Source organism: Trachymyrmex septentrionalis, unplaced genomic scaffold (genome assembly GCF_001594115.1).
Source record: "Trachymyrmex septentrionalis isolate Tsep2-gDNA-1 unplaced genomic scaffold, Tsep1.0 scaffold60, whole genome shotgun sequence".
NCBI lineage: Eukaryota > Metazoa > Arthropoda > Insecta > Hymenoptera > Formicidae > Trachymyrmex > Trachymyrmex septentrionalis.
Window position 1 is genome coordinate 2890698 of NW_017305779.1, and position 10934 is coordinate 2901631.

General features: G+C 31.8%; 3 protein-coding genes across 4 annotated transcripts; 2 read left to right on the plus strand and 1 right to left on the minus strand.

The window, feature by feature from the left end:
- On the plus strand, positions 1-1524 carry LOC108752430. The gene is made up of 2 exons (XM_018493235.1): positions 1-449; positions 974-1524. The coding sequence occupies exon 2, from the start codon at positions 1056-1058 to the stop codon at positions 1464-1466; it is 411 nt and encodes a 136-aa protein (XP_018348737.1). The 5' UTR covers positions 1-449; positions 974-1055; the 3' UTR covers positions 1467-1524.
- A 2328-nt stretch (positions 1525-3852) lies between these two features.
- On the plus strand, positions 3853-6778 carry LOC108752429 (COP9 signalosome complex subunit 4). The gene is made up of 8 exons (XM_018493234.1): positions 3853-3935; positions 4004-4083; positions 5086-5204; positions 5296-5432; positions 5509-5623; positions 5687-5876; positions 5945-6322; positions 6403-6778. The coding sequence occupies exons 1-8, from the start codon at positions 3853-3855 to the stop codon at positions 6534-6536; spliced, it is 1236 nt and encodes a 411-aa protein (XP_018348736.1). The 3' UTR covers positions 6537-6778.
- A 1232-nt stretch (positions 6779-8010) lies between these two features.
- Positions 8011-10870, minus strand: LOC108752673 (voltage-dependent anion-selective channel-like). Of its 2 annotated transcripts, none has more exons than XM_018493695.1 (6): positions 10776-10870; positions 9553-9875; positions 9344-9465; positions 8976-9084; positions 8682-8890; positions 8011-8241 (listed from the first exon to the last, which is right to left on the minus strand). In XM_018493695.1, exons 2-6 carry the CDS (start codon positions 9870-9872, stop codon positions 8150-8152), a joined length of 852 nt encoding a protein of 283 aa, XP_018349197.1. In that variant the 5' UTR covers positions 9873-9875; positions 10776-10870; the 3' UTR covers positions 8011-8149. The 2 variants fall into 2 exon arrangements, with proteins under 2 accessions (XP_018349197.1, XP_018349196.1); XM_018493694.1 differs by lacking the exon at positions 10776-10870 and adding an exon at positions 10244-10316.
- Positions 10871-10934: the final 64 nt, after the last annotated feature.

Consider the following 10934-nt stretch of genomic DNA (forward strand, 5'->3'; position numbering starts at 1 on the left):
TAATGCTCTACATATTAATTGACGTTACATCTATCACTGTCAATAGGAGAGCATGAAACATCATTAATCCAACCCAGGTTGGTGCAAATTTCCGGTCGGGCCGAAAACGTTAATAAAATCGCTTTGTTCGCTTTGTAGATTCGGCCCTGACCATTTTAATGCGAATATGACGTGTCCTTTGTTTCTGACATTTCTCAATGTTTTTCCATCGAGTAGTCATCGGAAGCGAGACTTACTTTACAAAACTGACATGTGAAATCAAGCACGAACAAATGTGCTTCGCTCATTATCGATGATGGACGCATATTAGAGATGCCGCAGATTTACAATCCTTTTCGCCAGGTAGGGGCATGTTCCTTCCTCACGTATAAGATACGCTAAACGAGAAGCTGTCGGTTAAATCGTAGACCGTCGAATAAGTACAAAGCTTGAATCTTGGACCGTCACAAGTAAGTGCAAATCTTGGAAGAAAAATCTGAAAACATTTCTACAGTTTCTTGCGATAAAATACAAAATCGGTCTTGTATAATAAAAAAAGTTTTAATCCGTTATTACTGCAATCCGTAATTACTGCAATTTTCAATGCTATCACCGTTTCATTTCTGAACAAAAAAGCATTGAATATAAATTATATTTAATTAACCTCATTTGTTTATAAAATATTCCTAATATGAAAAACGTATTTTTGCTCGTTATTATTATTATGATTATTATTATTATGTTTTAAATAATTAATATTCTTTTTTTACACAAAAATAAGCAAAGAAGATTATATTCGATCAAAGCAGGTGTTAATGTCTAATAATATTTTTGCATGAATCTTATTTAATTTAGATAAGTAATCTTATCTAATTTCCAGTTCATGCAGAAATATTGAAATTATTTTTAATTAAGCAACACACACATATCAGCTTTGACTGACTTTTTTTCACTTGTTGATTAATTTTCACTTATTATTGTTCATTTTTTTAAGCCAAAATTAAGAGCGAGGCCAGATAAAATAATTGACAATCACATAAGCGACGTATTTTCATCGCTTTCACAAACACTTCGACATGCGTGGAAACTCGTTGTGCCTTCTATTATTATTCGTCATTCTAACAAAAGCCTACTTGAGATCATGCAAATATTGGTGCAAAATGGGCAATCATCGATATTACTGCTGCCCAAATGGGAAAGGTGAATCGGAGTCCGAGTCGGAACATTCACACAGTTGGCATTCGTTTTTTTTCCCCTGGCTTTGGCTTGGCATCGCCGCTGAGCCGCACATTGAACATCCTTGGCATGAGTTCATGACGAAGTGGAAGCCAAAAAAGCATTGTCCGCCCTTAAGAGCCCACTGTCCCAGGACTTACAAGTGGTACAAGCCGCCTAAACATTGCGACAGCGATCATGAATGCGACGAAGAGGAAAAGTGTTGTTATGATGTATGCCTGGAACACAAAACGTGCAAAGATGCGGAATAGACGCTCCATCATAATAAAAATATTTATTGTTTTTAATATATTATATTGTTTAATTATTTTTATTCGAAAAATATAATAGAGAGCTAGCCGAGACATACTGAGTACCTTGTGCAAATGTATTAGGTATATAATACATAAATGAATAAATAAATTTATTACAGGTGAATGAGATCAGTCACTCGGCAATTGCATGGTCTTGAATCGTGATAATTATACGTCATCCTGATATAAGAGTTAGATGCATTATTGGATATTTCACCTATTAAAGCGGAAAAAATTGCTAGCTAAATGATTACTGAAGGCAGAATGAATGGATGTACAGATCAAAATTAAATGATTTATTACGAAAATATATTAAATTTATAATTTTTATTGTTACCTTGCTTGCTTAGCATTACTTTTTAAATTGTTATCCATGCAAAATTGTGTGTAAATATTTTTATTTGTGTGTAAAAGAATTTCAAATTTCATTTTTTGTTTTAAATTACTTTTAAATAAATTTACTTTAAAAGTTTTTAAAATATATATTATTTTATGTTAAAATAATATAATATGTTTAATGACATTTAACTCTAATTCTTCTTTAGAGAAGTGACAAAACTAAACTATCGATAATTGGTTTATTAATATTCCCTTAATGGAGCGAATGCTTGAACCCGAATTCAATATGACTATTACTGGTACTTTAAGAAAAAACAAAAGAAAGATTCCAGCAGAAATGAAAGTAGCTGATAAAGAACCACCAAATACAAAGTTTTGCTTTTCTTCATAACATTTCTTCACATCCAATATAACATTGTTATCGCATACGCCAAAAAAAATAGTTCTGATTGCATCTACTTTCTCTAATTCTAAATATCGTTGATGGCAAGCCAGAAATAATTAGACATTATAATAAAACAAAAGATGGAACTGACTGTTTTGACAAGTTATACCACACATATACAGTAAGCAGAAAGACGAACAGATGGCTTCTACGAATCTTTTTCGGAATGCTTGATCAAGCAGAAGTTTACGCTAGGATTCTTTTATAATGTAAATATGATAAGGGAAGAAAAAACATTAAAGTGCTCATGATTGCTTGAACAGTTGAGTTTGCATCTAGTAACTTCAATCTTACAAGAACGCTATTTGATGCCTACTATACGTACTGATTTGAAGTTAGCTATCGCTGGTATTTTAAAAACAGACAGGGGGAATAAATTAACAATGAACGACCAAAATTTGAGAAAAGACATCGATGTGGCCTATGTAAAAGAAAAAAAGACAAAAAAACTGGAACAATGCCCAAGTTCCGATCGTCCCATGTGCGACGATCATCGTGCATATCTACGCAACGACTGTGCGGGCCAAGGTTAGTGTTATTTTTATGATCTTACAGTACTTTTTTCATCAGATTATTTTATTATCTTATAAAATGTATGTTGTTAATGAATAATATTATATACGATTGATTTAACACCAGAATAAACGTACTTTTATTGAACAATGTGCTTGATTTTTTTTTTTAATTTACTCCAATCAATCTTGAAAATAAATACCTTTTTCGAAACGCCCGCTATTGCAATAATTTTTTTATCGAAGTGCAGCATCTGAAGACTTTATTCCTAAAATTTTATGCAAAAATATTAAAAAATAAAAAGTTATAAGCTTTTTAATGAAAAAAGTCACATTTCACGTAGATTTTCATTCATGAATTTTTTTTACTATTTTAAAATTATTAATTCGGCAAAAAACCAATGCGAATACATATTTTAAGGTCCAAAGAATGTCCCTAATTTTTTTTTGACTCTATACCTATGAAAATAAAACTGAGCCATTTAAACGTGTTGGGGTTATGTCGATCCCGTGTGATTATTACGTAATTTTCACGAAATGTGATCATCGAGGGTTAATGATGTAATATTGCACGTCTAAAAATAATAATTTAAAAATTAAAGAACTAATTATTTATGAAAAGTTCTTATTAAATTTCGAATAAACATATATTTAAAACGCATAATATATAATTGTTAAATATAATAATAAATAATCAATATGAACAACAATAGGTTTTCCCCGTATTAGGAATATTTTATAGACAAATTCTTCCCATGATTAATTAATTATTATGTAATTTATACTTAATGCTTTTTTCAAAAATAAATATACGGTATTATTATCGATATCTACTTTGTTGATGTAGTACAGAACGAAACCAAAAGCATTTAGCACGTTATCCCTCAAAAATATCGTCAACTAAGTAGTACCTTTATACATTGTGGCGCTGATAAACGAAAGCCTGAAACGCGAATATGTCCGTATTCCGTGAACATCTCTCGGAGCCTTTCTCTATACAAGAAGTCAGCAGCAGCAGCAGTGGCAAGTGAAATTATCGCGAGAGAAGATGGTGGTGACGGTGGCTTACGTGCGTCAACAACTCAGTAATTTGGCGCATTCCGGCGGTTCCCACAAAGACCAGGCCGAGAAGTATGTGCGTCGAGTGTAATTAAGCTTCAATCCAATTGTATACTCACGGCGAACTGTTTTCTGTTTAGATACCGCGCAACCCTGGACTCGATATTATTGTCTTCCGGCGAGGAGCTAGTAGATGCTCTGAAGACTTTCATCGAAGCAAGTACGTTATTTTTATCCCACTGGCACTTCACACTCGCAGATACAAAAGAAACATCAAGCGGAATCTATAAAATATTCCGAAACATTGCGGGATTTGACACACCGCAGACAGGTTATAAGAGGATTATAAAGCTTCCAGAATGATCCTCAGCCAGTCAAATATTAGCAATTTGCCAACAAATTGTTGGCAAATTCGATCAAAAATTTCAGCAAATTGGCATCAACTATGTCTATATTAAACTTGTGCCTTGTCGATAAAATTTGCAGATGCAATGTGAGAGCACTTTGTTGACAAAGCTAAACATAGTCGATTCTTATTATCAATTTGCTATCAAATTGTAGCATGCTTTATATGGTTTTTGTCAACAATTTCTCAACAGTATGTTTTTATTCTTTGTTATTCATAAAATGTTAAAGGCTATGATACACAAAACTTAATACAATAACAAATATATACAAAAACTTAAGCAATAAACAAATCAATTTTAAACAGCTTACCTTATATTGTTTAAATTTTTGTATACATCATAATCTTTGGATAAAATGATGTTTGTCGATTTATGTCATTAAATAGAAAGCATTCTTTGTTGAATTCTTTGTTGAATACCACCAATTTGCTGATATTATTGAATATAAAATTTGTATAAATAATTTTTGGTTCCTTTTGTTAACAAAATTTGTAACAAACATTTAACAAAATTTATTTTCGACTGATTGGAGTTTAAAAAATCGACACATGAGAGAATATTATGATTGCAAAGTATATCTATAATAACAATTTAATATTGTTTTATCTTAAGGTAATATAATGTTAAAGTATTCATGTAATAATAATGTAATTATTTTTAATATACACAGGATACAATTAGAATAATCATCATAGTTTAACATCACAATGCATATAATTGATGTATTATATTTTGCATGTCAATACATATATTCCACATTCAGAATGATACAACTTGTAGATACATTTTACAACTTAGATAAATTTTTATTATAGTTGTGAACGAAAACGTGAGCTTGGTTATTTCAAGACAAGTGTTGACTGATGTCAGTAGTCGTTTATTGTTTTTGCCTGATGAGATATCAAAAGCTGTTTCACATTATACACTGGACAAGGTAAATAAATCTCTTTGCTTGATTGTGATAAAAATGAACGTAATTATATATTAAAGTATACTTCGATTAAAATAATATGCTGTTTACGTAGGTTCAACCACGTGTGATTTCCTTTGAAGAACAAGTAGCTAGCATAAGACAACATTTAGCTGATATTTATGAACGTAATCAGAACTGGCGGGAAGCTGCAAATGTTTTAGTTGGCATACCACTAGAAACGGGGCAAAAGTAATATATACATATGTCAAATCTTGTTGTTTGTGATATTAATGAAATTAATTTTATATAATCAATATCGTTTTAGGCAGTATACTGTTGATTACAAACTCGAGACTTATCTTAAAATTGCTAGATTATATTTGGAAGATGATGATCCAGTACAGGCTGAAGCGTTCATCAATCGAGCATCACTTTTACAGGTATAGTTTCTTTAAACTTACTTTCTTATGTTTCAGTTATTTAACTTTTTTATCGTTCCGTAGGCCGAATCTAAAAATGAACAGTTACAAATCTATTACAAAGTATGCTATGCAAGAGTATTAGATTATAGAAGAAAATTTATAGAAGCAGCTCAGAGGTACAATGAGTTATCATATAGGTCCATTATTCATGAAGATGAACGTATGACTGCTCTTAGAAATGCATTGATTTGCACAGTATTGGCTTCTGCAGGCAAGTAATTAATCAACATTGCACATGTTTTATTCTTTGGACTGTTGTTCACATTAATCTTTTTACAGGACAACAAAGAAGTCGGATGTTGGCCACATTGTTCAAAGATGAACGCTGCCAACAACTTCCCGCTTACTCAATTCTTGAGAAAATGTATTTGGATCGTATCATTCGGCGCTCTGAACTGCAGGAATTTGAAGCATTATTGCAACCTCATCAGAAGGCATGTACTATCGACGGATTAGGATCCACTATACTCGACCGTGCTGTTATCGAGCATAATTTATTATCTGCTAGTAAATTATACAACAACATTTCCTTCGAAGAATTAGGTGCATTATTGGATATTCCACCTACTAAAGCGGAAAAAATTGCTAGCCAAATGATTACTGAAGGCAGAATGAATGGATATATAGATCAAATTGATTCCATAGTACATTTTGAAAGTAAGTTACTTTAAATTCTTGAACTTTAATATATGTATTGCTCTTTATATAGTATTAGAATTTAATGTCTTTTCCCACAGCACGTGAGACCTTACCGACATGGGACAAACAAATACAATCGCTATGTTATCAAGTGAATCAAATAATCGAGAAAATAGCTCAAACAGAGCCAGAATGGATCGCTAAAGCAATGGACGATCAGATGGTACATTAATATAGATTTTGTTTAACACAGAAATGTCAAATGAGGAATACGGGAATCATTTACAATATGTACACGATACACAGCCAGCCAAAATAGTAAATATTTATATAGCTCATTGTTGAAACACTAATATCGTCTGAGGCACATCATTCATTAAATTTGATTTTTAAATAAAATCTTTCGTCCCAAAAGTATATCTATATTGTTTTTAGAATTGTGTATTTGAAATATGTTAAATGTATATTACATCTTTAATGCTGCAAAAATTTTACCAATTTTTTGTAACTAAAAATGTAACTAAAAAACTAAAAAATTGATATAATTTCATCACACACATAATACAAATTTACTCAAAGGAAATGTTAAAAGGTTGTTTATTTGCAGTCGATTTAGATAAAATCATTGTAGATGAAAAAAAAACAATGTAAGTTCTTCTTGTAAATAAATCACATTCGTACTTCGTAAAACATTCTTTACTCAACCCATACATAATTGGTAATAATTATCAAAGAGAATAAAAGCCTTTTATCTCACAAACAATTATTATTTTCTATATAAAATAAAGCAGTGGAATTATATATGCAATACATATATGCACTTGTGTCTTTTGAAAATATGATCATTATCATTTAATATTTATATGTGACTATAAATGAAAGTTTTGTAAAGGAGTACACTTTGGTTAATCTAAGGATATCATAATTTAGCCAAACTGGCAGTATTTCTTAACAAGGATTAGATGTTCCTTACAACAAGAGAATGGCATGAACATTTTCTAATTATAATCTATACAAGTAATGCATAATTGCATTATTTATATGAATTAGAGAAGGCATCACATTTTTATATTAGTACATGATAATATCAAACAAAAAATTGCATACATTCATAATCAATCACATTGTTACTAATATTTGATTGCATAAAATATGTACGTCATACGTTCTAATCTGGTCCTATCCAGCAAGAGATAAGATTAGTGATTTACAAAGTTAGATATCTGATTAAAATAATAAACATTTCATAAAAATATTTTATATTGTTTAAAAATTATATTTTTCACATATAAATGTGATAAATATAAAGGATAATATAAAAATATTCTTAATATATTTACTGTGTGCAAAGCAAGCAAAGAAAATTGTTCATGTCATAAATATCTTTTTTTTTATCTATTATATTTTTATGTGGTTTTTACTATTGCCTTTTTTTTCGCTCCGCTTTACATTATATAGAATAATGTATGTACTTCAACGTAACTTTCGATTTTGATAAAAAGGATTTTAACAGGACTAACAAAAAAATTGCATGTAGAACTCCAGTACGACTAACAGTACAAACTTGTATGCGTAATTGCGATTTCATATTGTTTATAAGAAATTGCTGATTCATGGTCATAATTGTGTATAATATAAACTAACGTGTTTGTCAACTAATCTCAAATGATGATATTTTGTGGAATCTATTCAAGGATCAACCTATCTACATATTATTGATAATACTTTATTTGAAGCATGTACTGTCACGCTGGTTTTTTTATGACACGAAGGTCATAAAATATTTATGGGATAAATTTTTGCTTTTTTTTTTAAGTAATAAGCATTACTTTATAAGATACATATTTAAGCCTGAAGATCTAATGCGACGCCATATTTGTGGCCACCAGAACCGAAGTTCTTTCCATCAATGTTTGTAGAAAGTGTCAAAGTTACACCTGTAAATATTCAATTATTTAGCGACATTTATTAATATATCAATACTAATGTATATGCTTTTTTGTGGAAAGATTTATTAACTTAATAGACTTAATAATTGTCAAGAATCCTTATTTAACTTCATAACTGTATATTGCAAAAATTATTATTATAGCAATTGTGAAGTTGTCACTCTGCCAAAAGTTTATTCTCCATTTAGTGTGACTCTCAGAGTACAAGTTATTAATAGATAGATATTTTGCTAATATCTTGAACAAAAAAACATACTTTTTCTCATTATGTATTGTGTATCATACTTATGTATTGTGACATGTTAAAAATTTTCAATTTATAAATAAAATTATTTATAACGGATTCACGTTGCATTTTGCACTTATGAAGATTTTGCGATGTCTTTTTCTAATAATCTTTTTAACAAAAATATTTTTTAAATAATTACCATTCCGCAATTTCTGTTGATATCCCAAACCTATTTGAAGATTAGAATTCACTTTGGCTCTAAGGTTAGCATCATTATCAAGATTATACTTGGCGCCAATACCAAATTGTGTTACATTATTAGTGGAATTGTATGCCAAATTGATTGCTCCTTCCAAATCCGGTTTTATTTTATGATAAATCGAGCTATTAAACTCACGACCATTATCACTAAAATATATTAAATATCATGTTTAAATGTTAATAAAATCGATAAATGTCTTACAGTATCACATTTTTGTGATTATATACTTACACGGCGCTATGAAGGGTAAAATCAGAAGCAGTAAATCCAAGAGCAAAATTATTTCTTGTGAGTTTGTTTCTCTGTGAGTCAAAGGATGCCTGATAACCACCCAACCATCCTGCAAAATGCAACAATATATCAATTTAAACACTTTTAGATAACACAATTAACATTCATCAAATGACAGGCTTACTTCTTTATTCATAAAGCATTCCATTTATTCAAAACAAGGAAATATGTGTTTGGGACAAAGGAACAGGCACATAGAAGATTAAAGATCTAAAAGTTTCTTTTTTCAAGAATTTTATGTCGAAGAATAAAATTGATTAATATTATCAAACTTTAACGTTATTAAGGGATCTGATATTAAAATTTACCTTGATAACCCACGACAGCTGAGGCATAAATTAAAGGTCCAGCAGACAAACTAAGATCAAAGTCAGCAGTCGCAGATACATTTTCATGTTTGTAAGTAGTCTTCAGTTTTCCGGTTTTGGAACTGCAAATATCAGAAGAAAAATGAAAGATCCAAATATTACAAATCATAATACCATTTGAATTTTTGATACTTTCAAAGATATCTTACCCAGTTTGTGGGGAGAAAGTACAGCTGTAGCCAACTGTGAGACCATTGAGTAACTTATTGGCAAGGGTGACTTCGGTCCCAAGAGTATTGTCAGTATTCCACTTTTCACTAAACGTTAATCCATATTCCTTGAACTTGTATTTAGTTTCCAAGTTACCAAACACCTTTCCGGTGTCTTGATTGGACACACCGCCACAACAGAACTCTACATCAGAGTTAGTCTTAGTCTTTACGTCCAGTTTAAACAGACCAAAGTGATAGCCTTGACCAAATACATCACGGGCACTCTTTCCTAGGTCGTTGTATGTCGGAGGAGCCATGTTCTGCAATGCCATAAAAATATCTGTTTAATGACCAGCTATTGGCTGTGTTCAGCAGAACACAACAGTTTTGCGACCGTTTTATGATTCTCTGCTGAGATAGGATCTTCATTTAAAAGCATAATTCAATTAGCGCGAAGAAAATTTCCAACAGTTACAAAATAAACATTCTGCTGAACGCAGCCATTGTCTCTACTGATGAATATATCTGCCCAGAACTGATTGGAAAAGGACAGAGAGCTCGATATAGATAACCATAATAAAACAGCAAGCTAAATTTAATCAGATACATATTCCAGCAACGTACTCTATTCTATATGGCTTACATATACATGTATTATTCCACTCAAGTATTGAAGCAAAATATTTACATGTGGGAGAATTGAAACATGCCACGATGCAGGTCTGCAGAAAGAGGAGGCTTTTTCTAAATCATAAAAAGAAAGTTACTATCAAGAGTCTAACGCAAACAAATCCACGGTGATACGATCACGAGGTATGAGCCGCAATGCACGTACGAATGGAATAGTATTGACCTGTCTCGCAAGTATTACATAAGCTCGACCAACCGATATGCCACAATCGTTCAGGATTCTAACTTAGAAGTCGCTTTAGACATCGCCGCATGTCAAGAAACCAGCCTCTATTCATCCGATAACGCGATTTCTCTCGAAAAATCCAATCCCGCTTGACGTTTGACCGAAAAATGCGTCACACCACGGCAGACGACATTGTAATCGCGATTTCATGCCGGTTTCCCGAAATGAGACCGAGAACCTATTTCTCGACTAGCTTCCCTTTTGCGCTCGATACCCTACTCGGACTGTTTTGCGAATCTCGAGGCTCCCGGCGATGAATTTTTTATTGTGGGGATTAAATTCCCCGGGGCGATGATATACTTACAGTCCTGATAGACACGAGAGACGCAGCTCTTTCACAGATACGTGCAACGTTGCGAGCAGTTGCAGGAGACGAGACAGAGAGAGCAGGAAAGAGCAGGGAGAGAAAGAGTCCGCGACCTACGGATTGTGCGCATGCGTATCGACGTGGTGTGAGAAAAAG

Coding starts and splice junctions, on each gene's coding strand:
- LOC108752430 (XM_018493235.1), top strand. CDS start 1,056: ATGCGTGGAAACTCGTTGTGCCTTCTATTATTATTCGTCATTCTAACA.
- LOC108752673 (XM_018493695.1), bottom strand. CDS start 9,872: ATGGCTCCTCCGACATACAACGACCTAGGAAAGAGTGCCCGTGATGTA. Junction 9,466..9,552: donor ACTTTCTCCCCACAAACTGG/GTAAGATATCTT, acceptor TGATATTTGCAG/TTCCAAAACCGGAAAACTGA. Junction 8,891..8,975: donor TTTACCCTTCATAGCGCCGT/GTAAGTATATAA, acceptor AATATATTTTAG/TGATAATGGTCGTGAGTTTA.
- LOC108752429 (XM_018493234.1), top strand. CDS start 3,853: ATGGTGGTGACGGTGGCTTACGTGCGTCAACAACTCAGTAATTTGGCG. Junction 3,936..4,003: donor CACAAAGACCAGGCCGAGAA/GTATGTGCGTCG, acceptor TTTTCTGTTTAG/ATACCGCGCAACCCTGGACT. Junction 4,084..5,085: donor GAAGACTTTCATCGAAGCAA/GTACGTTATTTT, acceptor TTTTTATTATAG/TTGTGAACGAAAACGTGAGC.